General features: G+C 48.3%; 1 protein-coding gene across 1 annotated transcript; it reads right to left on the bottom strand.

Moving 5' to 3' along the window:
• Window positions 1-834: 834 nt before the first annotated feature.
• On the bottom strand, window positions 835-17,761 carry SH2D7 (SH2 domain containing 7). Its single transcript, XM_063090015.1, is given in 11 exon segments — window positions 835-885; window positions 2,424-2,586; window positions 2,588-3,084; window positions 3,086-3,103; window positions 4,657-4,824; window positions 4,826-4,866; window positions 5,156-5,325; window positions 9,389-9,478; window positions 10,804-10,990; window positions 11,058-11,148; window positions 17,750-17,761. Coding segments are annotated over 11 exon segments (1,488 nt in total).
• Window positions 17,762-18,735: the final 974 nt, after the last annotated feature.

Raw genomic sequence — 18,735 nt, 5'->3', positions numbered from 1 at the left:
GATACTGCGCAGCAATGCATCCCAGGCTGACCCCAGCCTTACTGAGGGGTGTCTGCTCAGGCCCTGACCAGCTATGTGGCCCCAAACAGGTTGCAACTCTTCTCTAGGACTCAGTTTCTACATATGCAACTCTAATGGGTTGGACTAGATGTCCTTTGGGATCTTCCCAGCTTGCACAGTGAGGCTGGGATGAAGGCAGGGGGCAGAGAAGAGTGCGGGCCAGTCCCTGAGAGGCCAGCCTGCTCTAGGGTCAGAGCCATCACCTCTGAGACTGGACCTCTGCTGCAACTTCCCTGGTTTCTTGCTCTGATTCCCATGGGCAGGAGCGGAGGATGTGGCTCCTGGCCTCCCCTCCTTTCCGCTGACAGGACCACAAGGAGGGGAACTGGTTTTATTCTCAAAAGCAATTGCAGCCAGTTAGGAAAATGTCTGTCCTAGCTCAGGACCTACCACATTCTCAGTAAGTGTTCAGTGGTGGGAGGCAGGCTCAGTCAATCAACCTGGCCTCAGCGTGCTCATCTGGGAAATGAGGGTGCTGACCCCTGCCTTTGGCCAGTACCCACTCCTCTCCAGCCTTGATTTCCTCCTCTGCATGGATGGGAGGCACTGGGGAAGCAGGACACAGCCAGGAGCTGTAGACAGCTGGAAGGTCCCCTCCCACCCCCTCTGCAGGCAGGCACCTAGGCTGTGTCTGAGCCCCATTCCATAGCAGGCTGGTTTGGTCTGGGGGTCCGATGGGCATCTTCAGGTGAGCTGAGAGCTTTGCAATAACCCCTGGCATAGCCCAGGTATCAGGAAGCTCACTGGTGTGGGCTGCTGGATGCCAGGTCCTCCTCAGAATTTGTGCCTCTTGTCCACAAAGAAGAGCCTCTGGAGCTTGTCAGGCTGCAAGGAGGGAGGAGATGCTGGGGCATGGGGTCCCTGGACAGGGGAGGAAAAACCCAGGCTCAGAGGCCTGGTCATCACTGATCTAGGGCTGGGGGTCCAAGGCCAGGGAGTGAGACCAGGTTGGAATATTGACGGTTGCTCCCAAAGCTCCTCCTAGTGCCTGAAATTCCACCTTCAGCCCTCCAGTGTGGGATGAAGGATTTACCTTCTTCTGGCGAAAGAGGGCAAGGGGAAGGAGGTGTAGAAGGGGGTGGAAAATAAAGACTGAGCTCACCTTACCTCCCTGAGTGCCCCGGCCTCCCCAACCACAGAGTTCTCTCCTCCGAGGGCCTCAGGATGCACTGGCATCCTAGCTTCTGAGAAGGGAGGTGGGCCAGTACTCGGGGCCACCAGGGACAGGAAAGGATGCAGGACAGGAAGAGCACACGTGGCAAGTGGCTCTGAGGTTCTCAGAAGGACTGTCCAGTGCCTGGGGCTGCAGTCCCAGGAGAGTCAGGACCTCGGAGGTGGCTGTGCACGTGGTGGGCAGGCACAGCCCTGCCCTGGGGGAGGCGCTGGCAGTGCTTCCCGTGAAGGCCTTTCAGGTGGGAGCTTGGGTGTCACTGTCCAGGCTGGGAGAGGAGGTATGCATGTGCCTGAGGTCTGGGGCTGTGTCCATGGGGAGGGGACTCCAGTCTCATTGTCTCCAGGTGTAGGTGTCTGCCTACACAGAATGCAGCTGGGCTGAGGGCTCCGGAAGGCTCCTCTGCCTTCCTGGAACCCTGGGCCAGCCCCATCCCTTACCGCCTCCCTCCGCCCTCCTGATCCCTGCTTCTCCCTCTTCTCCTTCCTTATCATAAGGCCTCAGAAATAACAGTTCTGTTCACCAAGAGCCTTGTCTGGGCTCTGTCCTGAGCATAAGAGGGTGTCTAGCATTGTTCTCTGTGCAGCTACGTCTGGACACTGCTGGAGGATCAGCCCATTTTACAGATGAGAAAATGAAGGTACTGGGCAGGGTTGCCAGATAAGAATATAGGGTGCCCAGTTAAATTTGAATTTCAGATAAACAAAGAATAATTGCAGTTTTTGAGACATACTAAAAAAAGCATTCATTGTTTATCTGAAATTCAAGTTTAACTGGACATCTTGCATTTTATCTTGCTAAATCTGGCAATCTTAGTTGCCAGGGAAATGGGGGAAACTGTCTTGCCCAAAGCCAGTTGGGCTAGGTAGTAGCTAAGCCATGACTAGGGTTAAATATCCCTTCTCCACCTCTCAGAGACTCTGAGACCCCTGCAGTGGCTTGAGAGGGAGGGGTAGGGAGCCCTGGTGTGCTGCAGAGAAAGCCCTTAGAAGGGCCTGGAAGCCCCCACCTTACACCCATATCTAGCAGCTGCCGCTCCCACCACCACCACCACCAGGCAAATGGTAGGGCTGGACTCTTCTGGGCAATGGTGGTGACCTGCCCTGCCCATGCCTGTGGGCCACAGGCCCCCTCTCACTACCAAGTGCTCCCTGAGAACTAGCAGCTGCCCCACCCGACCCATGGAGCTCACCTTGTGTGTCTGTCCAGAATCCTTGCTCTTGGCTTCCGAGATTTGCTCAAAGATGTTCCCCGGCTCTGGGAGCCCCAAGGTCCCCAAGATCCTCTCATAGCCATAGTCCAGGGGCCCTGACAGTTTGCTATAAGTGGGACTGGTCCCAGGATGTGTGGTCCTGGCAGGCTGGGATATGCTTGTAGGTACCGCCTCCTCCTTGGTCTGGTGCATCCCTGGTTTCCTGCAGTAGGCCTGCTGGTCCAATGAGCTTGTAGGTATCTGCAGAGCCTCCCTGGGAGCAGGGCTGAGCCCCATGGCTCAGCTTCACAAACCCCTGCCTCTAAGTAGCAGTCAAAGATCCCAAGGCTTCAGAACTGGGGGGCAGGAGGAGCCCTCGGGAAGTGAGAGACATTGTAGGGCCCTGGTCTGGGCTCCCTCCAGAGAGAGCAGACCCTGGGCCATCAGGCCTGTTCTGGTGTTCATCTCAGAGTCTCTTTGGGGCCTCCCTGCCTGGGGAGCATGCCTGGCTGCCAGCTGGAACTGGCCCATGCATGTCGGCCACCTCTGTGCCCAGACCTAACTGTGCCTGGTTCATTTCCCTCAGGTCTGCATAGACGATGTCACTGGGGCCTCCAAGAGACTCATGCAGGAGGGAGGTACACCTCTCGGGGGGTGGGAGTGGGCACCCTGATGTGGACCTGCGGAAAGAGGGACAGAGAACCTCTTAAAGGGGACCCAATCACTAAGATGCCCTCAGGTAAACTGAACTTTCTCAGATAAGCTGAGGCCCCCTGTTTTGGCCTCAGTTTACCTGACTGTTACATGCAAGGGCTGCATGCATGACATTCACCAGTTCATGCTCTAGGAGTTCCCACCAGCTCATGCTCTAGGACTCTGAGTACAGTCTTTATCTTGATGTTCAAGGCTTTGGACCACCAGCTCTGCCTCCCACCCAAGCTCATCTGCTTCTGGTGTGGTCCACTGGTTCCACAGAGCCTCCTGAACCCACCCACTCACTGTTCCATCCCTCTTCAAAATACATGAATGATGGACTCACCCATCCCCAAGTCCATCACTCATGTATTCATTCAACAAATACTTAGTGAGCACCAAACTGTGTGCCAGACAGTCCTAGGAGCCAAGAACTTGGCAAGACCAATTCTTGGGAATTTACTTTCTAGTCTGGGAGATGGGCAACACATTGCTCTGTCATGGAGTGTAATATGGTTTGACGTACTATATGATATACTAATACGTCAGGAGATAGTGTACTGTCAGATTATGGTCAGTGATATGAAGAACAAAGCAGGATAATGGGATAGTGAGAAGGACAGGTGGGAAAGAGGATATTTTCTGTAGTTCAGGTGGGTTTTTCTGAAGTGACGTTTACGAAGAGAATGGAGTGCAGTGAGAGTGTGAGCCGTGTAGATATCTGGTAGGAAGAGCATTCCAGGCGGAGGGTACAGCAAGTGCAAAGGCCCTGAGGTGGGAATGAGCTTAGTGTGTTCAAGGGAGATCTAGAAGGCCAGTGAGGCCAAAGAACAGTGAGGAAAGGGGAGAAGCAGAAGGGCACCCGGTGAAGGTCTTGTGGACCCTGGTGAAGATTATTTACCTTTTATTCTAAACATGAGGAGAAGCCATTGGCATGCTGTGATCTGACATACATTAAGAAAAATATGCCACAGCCATGGGCCTCGAACATGCTCTCCTTTCCTCTTTCTTCTACTCTTTTCCCGTCCCCTTTCCTTCTCCCCCTCCCCCCAACTGCTCTGTAACAACATCTTAGAATGTAAAAAAGAAATAATAATAATAATACATAAATAAATTATTTTTTAAAAGTGCCTCCCATGGTGTTCTGTGGAGAAGAATAAAGTATTGACTCACAGGTACCCCAATCTATAGTCTACTAAGCGATTTTTAGGCATTTCATATCCATTCTCGCATTGAAGCCTCACAAGAACCTCAGGAATGGTAAACTGAGGCTCAGGGAGATTACATGACTTGCCCAAAGTCACACAGCTAGAAAATGGCCAAGTCAAGGCTTGAAGCAAATCCAGCTAGCCAGAGGCAGGCCATGGCATGGGTAAACTGCTGGATGGTTCCAGGCTGGGCCTGCCTCTCTGGACCTGGCACTCACCCTCCACAACCCAAAGGCACTGGCCAGCATGGCCTCTCGGGGCCCAGCTGTGAGTGTGGCACCCACCTCCTGGTCTAGCAGTCCTCACGCTGGGCAGCCCAGAATCCTCCTTACCTCCATGCTTTCCTCCTCAGAAAGATTCCAGAGACTCATATCCAGGCTCTTTTTTGTGTGGAGGAAGGAGACCTGGGGCTTTCGAGAGGGGTGCGGGCTGTTGGCCCTGTCTGGGACAATTGTGGGGGGCACTGTGGCAGGTGGACTTTCCAGGACCAGGTTGGTCTGCTTGGAGGCCCAGGGTGATGGCATCATACAAGTCATTGTCCTCTGGCTGGGGGCAGTGGGAATACAGCAGGAATGTAGTCATACCCCCTGGCTGGCTTCTAGCTGCCTGCCAGAGACTGCTGGCCAGGGACTGAAACATTCCCTCGAGGTCCCTAATCTCAAGCAAGACACTGCCACAGTCTTCCCTTTTCAAATAGGGACCATGATCCCACACCGACTGCCCCTGGATGGCAGAAAATAGGGGAAGCAAGAAAAGGCATGTGCCTAAGTGATGGACACCCCAGGCCTGGACACCCTGCCCCACCACCTTGACCCTGGGGAAGAGGGGTGCCTAAATGGGGCCAGGCGGCAGCCAGGGTCTCCCCAAAGGGCTCAAGTGGCACCCCCTGGTAATGGCGCACGAGGTCGGCCAGAGGGCCGTGGCTGTGGGTGTCCCCTGAGATGAGGTAGTACCAGTTTTGGAGCTGATTGATGACACAATGCCTGCAGTAGTCACTGCCCCTGCAACACAAGCACGTGGTCTGGGGCTGCTAGCCACAGGCAGCCCAGCCTTGGCCTGGGGTCTGAGCTCTGTGCCTGGATGCAGGAGAGAGGCTCCAGCTCTCAGTGCTCTACAGACCTGCCTGACCTGGAGCAGCCCTGCCCCGCTTGGGGCCATGATGTCCTCCTCAGGGAGCTAGGGAGTGGTTTCAGACCCTGGGGCCCTGGGTACCTAAGCCTGCTCTGGTGGTGTCAGGGAGGTCAGGACCAGGACTAGGGGAGACAAGCGAGATGCTCATCTTAGGCGCAAAAGTTAAAGGGCACCAAAAATACTCAGTCATCAAGATAAATAATAATGCAATATTTTAGGAAATCAAATGAATACAAAAACAATCCATGATGAACAAATATCAAAGTTTTAAATAAAGACAGGATCTGACTTTGAACCTCTGCATCTCAGCCGTATCCTAATCCCCATGCTGCTGAAATGATGGAGTTCCAGTTTCCACCCCCACTTCAGCCTGTCAAGTTCCACCGTCTTCCTTCATTTTTCTTTTTATGGGAGAATAACTTATACACAGTGAAGTGCATGCATCATAAATGTGCAACTCGATGAATTTCCACCTATGCACCCTCCCATGTAACCACCACTCAGTCAGGATGTAAAACCTTTCCTGCCTCCCGGAAGACTGCCTTGTACCCCCTTCCAGTCAGTACCCTGCAAAGGTAGCCATTATTCTAATCCCTTTCATCATAGATTAGTTTTGCTCACTACGGAACTTCATATAAATTAAATTACACAATACAGATTTCTTTTCTGTGTCTAGCTTTTTCACTCACCATCATATCTTTGAGGTTGATTCATGTCCATGTAGAATCAGTTTCTTTTTTTCTCTCATTTATGTGTAGTATTCCATTTAATGAATCCACAATTTACCCATTCTGTTGATGGATATTTAGGTTATTTCCAGATTTGGGCTATTATAAATAAAGCTGCTGTGAATGTTCTTGTATATGTCTTTTGATGAATATAGGTACTTATTTCTGTTGAGAATATACCAAAGAGTAGAATTGACGGGTCAAGGGTTCACCTGTGTTTAGCTTTAGTAGATGATGACAGATAGTTTTCTAGAATTGCTGCAATTTGATCAGAGCATGGTGCCGACAAAACCAAGGTCCAGGGTTCAATCTTTGTATTGGCTAGCCACCAAAATAAACAAACAAACAAATAAATAAAATGGTTGCAATGTATGAAAGCTCCAGTCGCTCCACATCCACACCAATGACTTGTTATCATCTGTCTTTCCATGTTAGCCATTCATTGTGATTTTAATTTCTGTTTCTCTGATAACTGATGATGCTGAACACTTTTTCATATGCTGATGGGCCTTCTGGGTATTTCTTCTTGGTAAAGTACCTGTTCAAATCTTTTGCATTTATTTATTGAATTTTCTGTCTTTGTCTTATTTATTTGTAGGAGTTCTTCATATATTCTGGATATGAGTTATTTGTTAGATATATATATTCCAATATTTAACTTCTCCAAGACTGTGCCTTCACTTTTCAGTCTCTTAATGGTATCTTTTGATTAACAAAAATTCCTAATTTTAAGGAAATGAAATTTATCAATCTTTTCTTTTATGGTTAGTGCTTTTTGTGTCCTGTTTAAGAAATCTTTAACTGTCCCATTGTGATATTACGATATGTATATTTTGGTTTGCATCCACGGTTCATGGCTTGTTCTATTCCTCCCCACCTTTCTGTCTTGGAGCTGGTCATAAAGAAATTATCTGACCTACCTTGTCTGTTTGTAGGTCATGAGACCCCCATTCCAGAAGGGGTCCCACCCCATACCTAGGAGGAAGGAGTGCTGCACAGAGAGGCCAGGAAGAATCTGAACAGACAGGACTTGCTGGGTTTCCCCACCCAGTCTGTTAGGGTGAGATCATACCCTTTCTGGCCTGTCACATTTCTACATGGTTGTCCATGCATCAATCATGCCTACATACTGAAACTTCCATAACAACCCAAAAGAACTGGGTTTGGAGAGCTTCCAGACAGCTGAATACGTGGACGTTCCTGGAAGGCAGCATGCCCAGGAACGGCATGGAAGGTTTGTGCCCCTCCCCCTACACCTCACCCTATGCACCCCTTTGTATCCTTTGTAATATCCTTTGTAGTAAACCAATAAATGTAAGTAAGTGCTTCCCTGAGTTCTGTGAGCCGCTCAAGTAAACCCCAAGGAGGGGATTGAGGGAACCCTGATTTAGAGCTGATCGGTCAGAAGATCCAGAATCCTGGTCTTGTGACTGTCATCTGAAGTGGGGGCAGTCTTGTGGACTGAGCCCTCCACCTGTGGGATCTGACACTATCTGCAGGTAGATAGTGTTAGAATTGAATTGAATAGAGGATACCCAGCTGGTATCCACTGGAGAACTGCTTGCTTACTGGTGGGGAGAAATCCCCGCACATTTGGTCACACGTCTGTCTTCTGTGTTGACTGTGCTGTGAGAGCAAAGACAGCATGTGTCTCTCCCACTCACACACCCATTTCACAGTCATTTTCCTTTTACCTACAAAAATGTTTTCCTATGTTTTCTTCTAGAAACATTGTTGTTTTGCTTTTCTCTCTTGGATCTATGATCCATCTAGAATTAATTAATTTTTTTGTGTGGTGTGAGGTAGTGGTCATTTTCTTTTTTTCCATTTGGATATCCAGTTGTTCCCACACCAATTATTGAAAAGAAGGGCCTTTCCCCATGGAACTGCAGTGGTGCCTCTGTTGTAAATTAAGTAACCAAACATGTGGGACTGTTTCTGGACTCTGCTCCATTTTCCTATGTGTATATCTTTGACCAGCCCCACTTTGATCTCTTTTATAAGTTGGCATTCTGCCTAAGTTCTCATTTGGGAAAAATAAACAAACCAAAAAAACTCCTAATGCTGGAAAGACATTTGAAAACGGCTAAGTTAGTATATTTTAAAGTGCTTATCACAGTGTCTGTCACATAGAATAAAAATAATTATTTTAACAATGACTAACGTTTGTTTACTTCTTACTATGTTTCATGCACGTCCAAGCACTTTTAAATGTATCAACTCACTGAACACTTTCAACAATTCTATGAAGTAGATGCTATAGTATTCCCATTTTACAGATGAGGAAACGGAGACACAGAAAAGCAAAGTAACATGCTCAAGGTCAGGATTTGAACTGGGGCAGTCTGAGTACGTGATGATTTGAAATTGGAATCTGAAACCCTCGAAGTTTGCCCTGGAGCCCTGGCCTTCCTCTCTGCTTAGGAGAATCTTCTCCCCCACTTTCCTTCCCCCATACGACCTACTTTTGGGATAGGATCCGACTTCACCATCTCCAACCTTATCCTGGCCACATTGTCTCCTTTCTATCCCCACTGCCCTACCCTAGCCCAGACCTCACCATCTCACATCTAGCCAGTTGCATGGATCCCCACCGCCCCCATGCCTCCAGCCTCTGCCTTCCAGACCTCCCTCCACAGGCTGCCTGAAGGATCCTTGCAAAATATGTCTTCCCAGATCACCTTCATGGTTTACAGACTTAGCCAGGTACCCAAGACCATCCTGAGCTGCCCCTGCCCTCCTCTCCAGGCATTCCTCCACGGAAACAATGCAACCTGCTGCATCAGTGACTTGTGGCTCCCCCAACACCCTTGCCTTCCAGGCCTCTATACTTTTGCACATGCAGTTCCATCTACTAGAAATGCCCTCCTAACCCCCAACCACACCCTCCTTTCTGCCTAGCAAATTCCTATCCTTCCTTCCATCCTGGGCTCAGAGGTCACCTCCGTGAAGCCTTCCCCAGCTCCCATCAGGAGGATGTTCTCCCCTGACCCTACTCACCCCCTTGGAAGGCTGCGACTTCATCCCCAGCATACAGCCGATGCTGCTCAGAAGTGTCTGTTGAGCATGTGATGGATGAGGGAGGGGGGAGTCAGGGCCCAGGGAAAGTCAGGCAGTGTGGGCTGGTGGGGCCTCTGCTAATCGGTAAGGCTGGATTATGGGAGCCTGAGCCTGCCTGCCCCTCACAGAGGGCTTCCCCTCTTACCTGTAGGACAAGATGTAGCCGGCGGCCCGGTCACTGAGGCGGATGAGAAAGGAACCAAGAGCTTTGTCCCTGAGTAGCTGTTCCATCTGTCTGGGCAGAAGACATGCCATTAGTAAGGAGCAGCTTATTAGACCTGCCTCAAAATCCCTGCAGGCTATGCCCTTGGGTCCCACACCCAGAGCACAGACCTCCAGCCCTTTACAGAGGACACCCTTAGAACTTTGGCTGGGTCTGTGACCTGTCAGGGCTCAGACAGCCTGTGGTCTGTCCAGGCTCCACTGAGCAAGTTCAAGACTCAGTCTTGGTCTTGAGGCCACAAACACACCCAACTCCCCACTGCAGCCTCACCAGCAGGTATACTCACCACTGACCCTGGCCACCCACTCTTTACCCGTATGAATGTGTAGCAAGAATGAACCCATACAGCTGAAAATTTTTAGGTTGGGGGAAGGGGCTCTCCTTCAGGGTCACTGTATTGTGTGGGATGCGCACTATACAAGAATTTCTGCAGAAAGGAGATGGTGCTATGTCTGAAGACTGGTCACCACAGCAGCTCACAGGGACTCACCCCCCTTAATGTCCCCTTCCACCCCAGGCAGCTACAGATATTTCTGAATGGTGCCAAGTATTTTGGAGGCGTGGTGCAAAATTCCAGCTGTTTTCTGGTTTGGCAGTACATAGACCAGATATTCTGCCACCCACTTACTCACCAAATGCTTACTGAGTGCCTGCTTTATGCAGGACCAGCTATGGGATTTGCCAGGCTCAATGCTAAATGAAAACATGGGGCCCTTTGTTAAAAAATTATGACGAATTTCAAGATAGTGACAGTAGAGCCCTTCTGAGCACAAGGCCCTGTGCAGTTGCACAGGTCGATGCCCATAAAGCTGGCCCTAGCTCAATGCCAGGTACTGTGCCAGGACCTAACGACTGGCTGGATTTGTCCCACCTTCATCTAGTTCTTTCACAGCTTGGAGATCCAGCACAATCAGAAAACCAAACTCCACATCTTGGCCTTTATTCCTGGGGTAAGCATGCATCCAGGTTTGCCTGGGACTGTCCCATTTATGACAGTTCTCCTGGCTTAGTTACCAACAGTGTTCCAGTTTGGATGGTAAATGATATGGTCCCCTAGTTATTCACCAAGTTATTCAGAGCTGGTATGAGTGTGTCTTGCTCCCTCCTGGCCCTCTTTCTGTCCTTCTCACAGCCTGGTGCACCAGCCACCCTAGATCTATACTCAGAATGGGCAGCCTCCCTGCCTACAGAAGCCAACGGCAAAGAATGTGCCATCCTCAGTCTGTCCCAGCACCCACCACTTCCCGGGGACCCTGCCTAGCCCTGGGAGAGGGCAAGACCAGTCTGTCCCAGAGGGGCTGGGGGCCATGCTGGGCATGTGGACAGGGCAGCCTTACTTGCAGGTGATAAATCTATGAAAATAGGATAGCAGGGCACCCATCTGTAGAAAGAAGGGGACCTGTGTCTCCATGAACCACTTCAGGGCCAGCTCCTGGAGCTCAGCCAGGCCTTGGCTGTCCCCTGCCCCCTCCGGCCTCCTCCCCAGGCTGAGCTGCTTTAGGCTGCCCTCTATCCTGGCAAGCACTGAAGTAGAAGCAGAGCCCAGCCAGCCCACATGCCTCTGTATCTGTGTGTGCTCTGGTTCATTTACCTGAGCCAATGCCCTCCCCAACCACCTGCAGCACACTGGGCTGGTGGTCACTTCTCCTCTGTAATGCTTTGGGGTGGGGCACCTTGGCTGGCTGGAGAAATTGGAGAAGGGTCACCGTAGCAGCCTGAGAGGCATAGAGAAGGCGCTCCCTGGCTTCCTGGCCAGCAGGTGAGCTGCCTTGCTGGGTTTGGTCTCTTTCCCCCCAACCTCCAGTCTTCGTCACAGCTAAAGACCAGACCTTGGCTAAAGTCCACTGCACTGCCCCTATTTTAGCAAAGAAGTGGATTTAAATTCTGTGGATCCTTCCCTCATTGAGGCTATTTGTATTTTGGTGGGGAAATTCTATGCTGATTAATTCCTGCTTTCACTCAAGATTTATTGAGTGCCTACTGTAGGCCACATAAATCTGGGCCCTGGGGATAAAGCAATGAATAAAATGGCACTTTGCCCTCATGGCACATACTGTACATCCTAGAGGAGGGAGACAGACAGGAAACAAATATATATATATGGAGAGAGAGAGAGAGAAAATTTTGTCAAATGTAATAAGCATGCCAAGAACAAGGGAGAGGGAAGAGATAGAGAGCATATGGGCTGTATTATTTAGGATAATGGGTAAGGGGTCAGAGTCAGCTGTGCCCAGGAGGTGACACTAGAGCAGTAAATGAGGAAGCCAAGCAGGTACCTGGGGGGAAACCAATGGTAAGGGAATGAGGTGGGACTCTGCTGCAGATTATGAACAACACACAGCTCATGTGACTGCGACAGAGAGGGGACTTTAGAGTAGATAGGTCCCCAAGCAGGGCTGGGATAGGCCTCTCATAGGAAGCTTTGGAGCCATTAGGGCAACAGGACCATTTGTTCACACAAACATCCCTGAATCTCTGATGTGTTTCTGAGCAGAAATCTAGCCTGGGTCGACAGTGAGGCAGCAGATGTTGCGAACAATCAGCCCCAAGGATCTGGGTTAGAATTTCATTTCCATCACACACTGGCATGGGGGCTCAGGGAAGTTACTAAGTTGTTGCAAATGCCTCAATTTCTTCATCTGTAAAATGGGAATAAGAAGCAGCTACTTTCTAGACTAGGGTCATTATGAGGATTAAGTGAAATAGCATAATGGTTAAGAATGAGAGAACATGTATATAAATTCAAAAATAGGTAGAACTAATCAACGGTGATAGAAGTTAGGATAGCAGTGACCTTGGAGAGGTAAGGACTGGGAGTGGGGTGAGGAGCTGCCGGGTGCTGATAATGTCCTATTTCTTAATCTGTGTGGTGGGTTAGATGAGTGTGTTCGTGTCGTGGAAATTCACTGGGCTCTGCACTTCTTTTTTTTTTTTTTTTTTTTTTTTAATTTTATTTTGTCGATATACATTGTGGCTGATTATTGCTCCCCATCACCAAAATCTTGCACTTCTTATTTACACACCTTCCTGTGTATATCTTCTAATTCAAAAAAAGTTTATTTTTTTTTTAAATGAGGGCGCTACAAGCCATATTTCCTTGGTTCAAATTCCGGCTTACTAGATATATCTAGTAAATCTGCAGGTGACACTCTCCGCACAGGGACAAGCAAATAGACACATAGTAAGTGTTCTCAGAGGATCAGCTACTGGGAACATCACTTTTATAAACAATTAATTTCAGCCTTGGTGGTGGAGGAGTCAACTCCTACCAAGGGACATCGGAAGGGAACCATCATACACATCCTTACTAATTGGTCTTCCCCACCACAGACATAAGCCAGGGATATAATGAGATCAGAACAGAAACCCTAGGCCCAAGCTGCAAAGTACTGGAATTCTCTAAGATGGAAAGGGGGTGGGGGAGGGAGATTACATCTTTATTTTCCGTAACCTAGAACTGAATTTCAGCATTTCCTTCCATGGTGCATGCAGGGAAACTCCATCAGTGTTGGCAGCACCTGTTACTTTGTCAACAAAAGAAATCACAGATATTCTCATATTACATTACAGCGGTTGCAGACATCTTAAGATATCACTTTGTTCATCATTACCTCAAAATTATAGTAGTCGGACCCAATGCTGAATCGTGTTATTTAACACGCCAATAAAGAAGCACATCGTGTTACTATCTCACAAATATTTTGATAAATCCAATTTCAATATAATTTATTTCCGTTGTACTTCCATGTGTTTTATTTTGTGCATTTAAAAACTCCATTCTGAGAAGCAGTCCACAGGCTTCACCACATACCAAACAGGTCCCTGACGCAAGAAAGGCTGAGGATGCTGGGGTCTAACCCAGACTCAGTGTGCTGCCAAAGTGACATCTTGGAAGTATTCAAATACAAAGAAATGCACTTCTATAATTTTCTGTGAGGCACTCTCTCTCCACCTCCCTTTTAGGTTGGATACTTTGATGGACAGAACCTGGTCATGTTCATAAGAAGACAAAGACTTTGTGTACAAGAGGGGGCAGAGCCCAGGATGGCTGTGGGCCAGGGGTGAAGATTCAGAAGTCAGGCAAATAAGGGGGAGTCTGTATTTATACTTAGAGGAATTGTGGGGCTAAGGAGGTGTGATCTGGAGGGCCCAGGTCTGGGAGGATCAGGTGAACTCTGTGAAGGATTAGAGGGTAGGAAAAGGCTGTCTCTGACAGCGCTACCTTCCATTGCTCAATTCATTACTGTGGTCACCTGCTGGGTGCTGGGCCCTGGGCATAGAGAGGAAACTGGAGTAGCACTGCCCTACTTCTCCACCCTGAGGGTCCAGAGGTGTAGGGAGAGGAATTAAGAGGCTTTAGGCTCTGGAGTCAGACCGATTGGCTTAGAATCCCAGATTTCCCATTTGCTGACTCTGTGACTTCATTGTGTCTCACATTCTTCATCTATAAAAATGGAGCAGGGAGTGGGGGAAATACCTACCTGGCAGGGTTTGGTGATTCAGTGAGCTAATCTACGCAATACAGTGGCTGGGAGGCACGGGTGCACCGACAACAAACGCTAGCTGTCATGATTCACACCCCACCTCCAAGTCATCCCCGGGATGGGAAGTCCCCAGAACTCAAAGTCTCTGTTCCTATCAAAACTTCCCTGTCCTGGGTTTCCTCTCTTAAGGTCCTGCTTTTCCTATAGGACAAATAGATGATCATGGCTTATCCAACAAATTCCTCTCTCCTGCAGGTGTTCAGCCTGGCTTGCTCTCTCAGGAAGCAGGGCTGAGGTTTCTTTGGAAAGATGCTCAGAAGCAGTGTCTCTCCAGTCATTTTGACTGAGGCCCACTAAGTGTGGCCAAACCCACCACTACCTCTCTCACTTCTCCTTTCTTGAGGCTGTGCAGAAGCAACCATGTTCATTGCCAAGTGCTACTGGCAGCCAGCCTCCTGGGTAGAATGCCAAAGTGGACTTTTCAGTAAATGCTAGTCATGTGCTCGTTTTAGTTTATGAACACTACACTTTCGTAGCCCTTCGTTATTCCATGGGTTTGTTCCATAATACTGGGGAATGGAGAATGAACAATCCTCTTTCCTTTTTCTCAAATTGTCTGCCTCATTCTCCACTGCATTCTGTGCCTAGAACAGTGCTTGGTCCAGATAGCTGCTCAGTGGTTATACTTTAAGCTATTATTAAAATAGATGGTTTTTAAAAATACAAAGTATAACAAGGTATCAGTAAAAACATCTTCCCTCAAAACATTAACCCCATCCACCGGTTCCCGACCCCATCTCACTCCCACTATTATTCTTTTCTTGAATGTCCTTCCTGGGTTTCTTTATGCATATCCAAATAAATATGTATATTTTTATTTTCCTCCCTTTCCTACATGAAAGGTAGAGTACTATACAGTATTCTGCACCTTGTCTTGTAAAACAACTTAACAATACATCTTTCAGCTCCTTCCACACAGTAGGGTGCCATTCTTTTTTAAAAAAATTTATTATTTTTTTTAATATTCTTTGTGTGTGTGTGTGTGTGTGTGTGTGTGTGTGTGTGTTTGTGACCGGCCGCACTGCACTCAGCCAGTGAGCACACCGGCCATCCTTATATAGGATCCGAACCTGTGGCGGGAGCACTGCTGCGCTCCCAGCGCCGCACTCTCCCGAGTGCGCCACGGGGTTGGCCCATTATTTTTTATATTCTAAGATGTTGTGTGGAGCAGTTTGGGGGAGGGGGAGAGGGGAATGGGGAAGGAGATAGGGTGGGACGAGGGGGGGCATGGTCGAGGCCCGTGGCACCCCCCTTATTCTGGCAGGAGAGCCCAGGGGACTTCTGGTGGCAGTTCAGTCGTTGCTGGGCTGGATGCAGATGTTGTGTGTGTGGGGGGGGTGTGTGGCTGAGGCCCTTGACACCCCCTACCACAGCTTGGGAGCCTGGGGGGCTTCCAGGTCTTCTAGGTTTTATAGGTGTGCTTTGGTGGTGGTAGACCTTTACTGGTTAATATCAGAACTTTGTCTCTGAACTGTGGGTATTTTGTTTTTTTCTTTCAGCTCTGTGATGGATTATTCACTGTTCCCACCACTTAAACTCTCCACTGGAACTAGTTTGTTGTCCTTTGCTTACTTCTAAAATGCGGAACATTCCTGTGGGGACCAGCACTTGAGTCCTGTGGATGAGCTAAATTGCTGCTTCGCTGCTGATTCTCTGGGGAAGGCTTTTTGTGCAGCTCAGCTTCTAATTGTTGACCTTTTAAAGTAGAGTGCCGTTCTTATTTTTACAGCTGCATATTATTCCATTGAATGGAAGCATCATAATTTTTGCAACCAGTCCCTGTTGAGGATCATCTGGGTTGTTTCCAATCTCTTTTTATTTCCAAAAAATGCAGCAATGGATAAATTTATACAGATTTGATTAAGCATAAGAGTAAGTACATCTGTGAAACACATTCCCAGAAGCAGGACTGCTGAATCAAAAGGGTATTTGCATTTGTTATTTTGATAGATATTGCCAAATTGCTTTACTTAGGATTGTGTTGACTTATGCTCAGTAAATTTTGAATGAATGAATAAATGAATGGATAATATTTTCAAGTTCAGTCATTTTGGGATCCCTATCATGCAAGAAGAATCAGGGAAGAGGGCTGACACTAGTCTAGAAAGGTCACCAATTTTGCTGTGAGTCATTTGGTACCTTGAAGCCACTGAGTGACTTTGTCTTGTCATCTTTCAAGAATGACTGCTGGGTGGGGAGGGCAGTAGCCAGAGATGTACCCCATAGCCATCCTCTCACCAAACACACGCTGTTCTGTTTTATTTACAGGGCAATGGCCAGGTACTGGGAACTTTCCAAGGACCTATAAAAATGTCTGAGATCTGGAAAACAAAATAAAACAGTACTGGCTCCAAAATCCAAAAGGAGAAAACTGCAAAATCACAATTAATAAATATATAAACAAATGTCTATACAATGTACTATTGTATCAGCTTCATTTAGTTTTCATAAATGTTTCATCACATCTGAAAATAGTTAGGAGGTCAGATTATCCTACCTCACAAGAATGCCTGAGGTTGCAGGAAGACTGCCAAGAAATCGTTACCAATTGCAAATTAAATGAATTCCTCAAAGCCAAGTCAGTTCAAAAGCAAAGTCATAAAAATAATCCTCTAAAAAAAAGTTTAGGGCTGGCTAGTTAGCTCAATTGGTTAGAGCATGGTGTTGTAATACCAAGGTCAAGGGTTCAGATCCCAGTACTGGCCAGCCACACACACACAAAATAATAATAAAGTTTAAAGCAAAAAACATATATTTTTATTTTTTTTATTTTTGTCTTTTTTCGTGACCGGCACTCAGCCAGTGAGTGCACCGGCCATTCCTATATAGGATCCGAACCCGCGGCGGGAGCGTCGCCGCACTCCCAGCGCCGCACTCTCCCGAGTGCTCCACGGGCTCGGCCCAAAAAAACATATATTTTTAAATGTAAGATGTAGCTGTGTCATTTTTTTTTTTAAATATATCTTTGATATATACTAAGAAGGGAACTCCAAAGGTAAGAGTATCTTGGACTTACCATGGTCTTAAAAACACTACAAGCCCCGCCTGTCCCATAAAGCACCCCATCTGGCATACTCTAGGCCTGTGGACTCCTGATAGCCCCAAGGAGAGGGAAACCACCTCTCAGATTAGAGAGGCTTTTCCTGTTGGTGTACCTCTAAGTTTCAGCAGCAAGAGCAAGACACAAATTAATTTCCGTATAGACAATCCAGCCTCAGTAGTGAATAATTCTGAGTCCCATGTAAAAATAAAATTCTGTAGAATTGCATGCCATTTGCTCATGATAGTGGAGGAAGGGACAGACATTTGGGGATCAGTTTGGGGCTTACTGGGAAGATCCCAGGCCGAGGACCGTATCTTGAGAACTCTTGTTCTGCAGTCTCTTGGAGGCCAGGTATGGGGCCCAGCTGGGTGGGCCTGGTGAAGCTGGCAGCTTGGATAGCTGGGGCCCCTGGGGGTGCCCCTCACTTAGTCCTATCCCCATCTCCTCTCCCCTCATTTTACAGTTGGGAAAAGGGAGGCCCACAATAGATCTCTAATGATTTTTGAGCCCCTACCATGAGCCAAGCACCTTAAATACATACATATATGATTTCCTTTCCATCTTTACAGCAGGTACACGAGGTAGTATTACTGTCCCCATTTGTTCTTATTACAAAGACAGGGAGACTGAGGCTTAGGACTGGAAATGACCTGCTCAAGACAAAGAGTAAGTCAGCAGCAGGGCCAAGACAAGTACCTGGCGCCCCATCCTACCTCCCAATATACACACTGTATCTGATTTCAATGCCTTTGCTCTTGCCATTTTCCCTGCTACCCACATTCTGTACACACTTTAAAAAATGCATTGATTCAAAGTTAAATATTTAGGTAATATATTCAAACTTCAAAATAAAAAACAAACTTCAAAATACTCCCCTCACTCCAGCATCTACTCCTTCTGAGTCTTTTCCCTGTTCCTTTTCATCATATCCTGACCGCCTTCTGGGGTTTTCCTTCCAAGGTCTTGTTCCCTTATTGCTTTGCTTGCATAAGTCCATTTTAACCACCTTTTGTAGACTCCTTCGCCTAACCTGGAGGATGCGTGAACTTCCACCATTAGAACAGCATCTCTTCAAGCTTTCAGCTGAAATGCCTCAGCCTCCTAGACTGGGCCTTACAGGAGTTTCATTCCCTAGTGCTTGTGTGAGAAGGAAGAAAGGACCAGAGATCAGGTTTGGCTAAGCGGTAGGGTGCTGGAAAGGGACAGTGATGATTGGGCCTCTGGGAAAGGGGAGTGGTGAAGGCAGAGGGACTATACTGTCCAGGGCACAGTGCCAGGCCCTGGGAACAGGGTGGTGAACAGGAAGGACATAGGACCTCTGTAGTTGCAGCCCTGTTGCCTCCCCTGGGGTCCAGTCCTCCCCAGCTCCCTGGGCAGTGTGGCTCTCCCTCACCCCTGTGCGGGCCTTGCCTGCCTGGCACTGCGTCCCTGCCAACCCTTCACCCTTCATCAGCTCCCAGAGACACCCAGGCCTCTACTGTCCAAGCCCTGGTCCCCAACCTCTGGGTCTGGGAGTGAGGCTAGCACCTCAGATGTCTCCCTTTCAGAAAGAGAAATGAGGCCTGCTGGAAACCAGAGGGTCTGAGAGCCCTGTGCTCTCCTGGAGGACTCTTCTCTCTGACGCTCCCTGCTCCTGCCTAGGCTGAGGGCTTCTTGCAGCAGGGGTCAGGCCCAGTCCTGTG

Source organism: Cynocephalus volans, chromosome 3 (genome assembly GCF_027409185.1).
Source record: "Cynocephalus volans isolate mCynVol1 chromosome 3, mCynVol1.pri, whole genome shotgun sequence".
Taxonomy (NCBI): Eukaryota; Metazoa; Chordata; class Mammalia; order Dermoptera; family Cynocephalidae; genus Cynocephalus; species Cynocephalus volans.
This window is presented reverse-complemented; position numbering and strand designations above follow the sequence as displayed.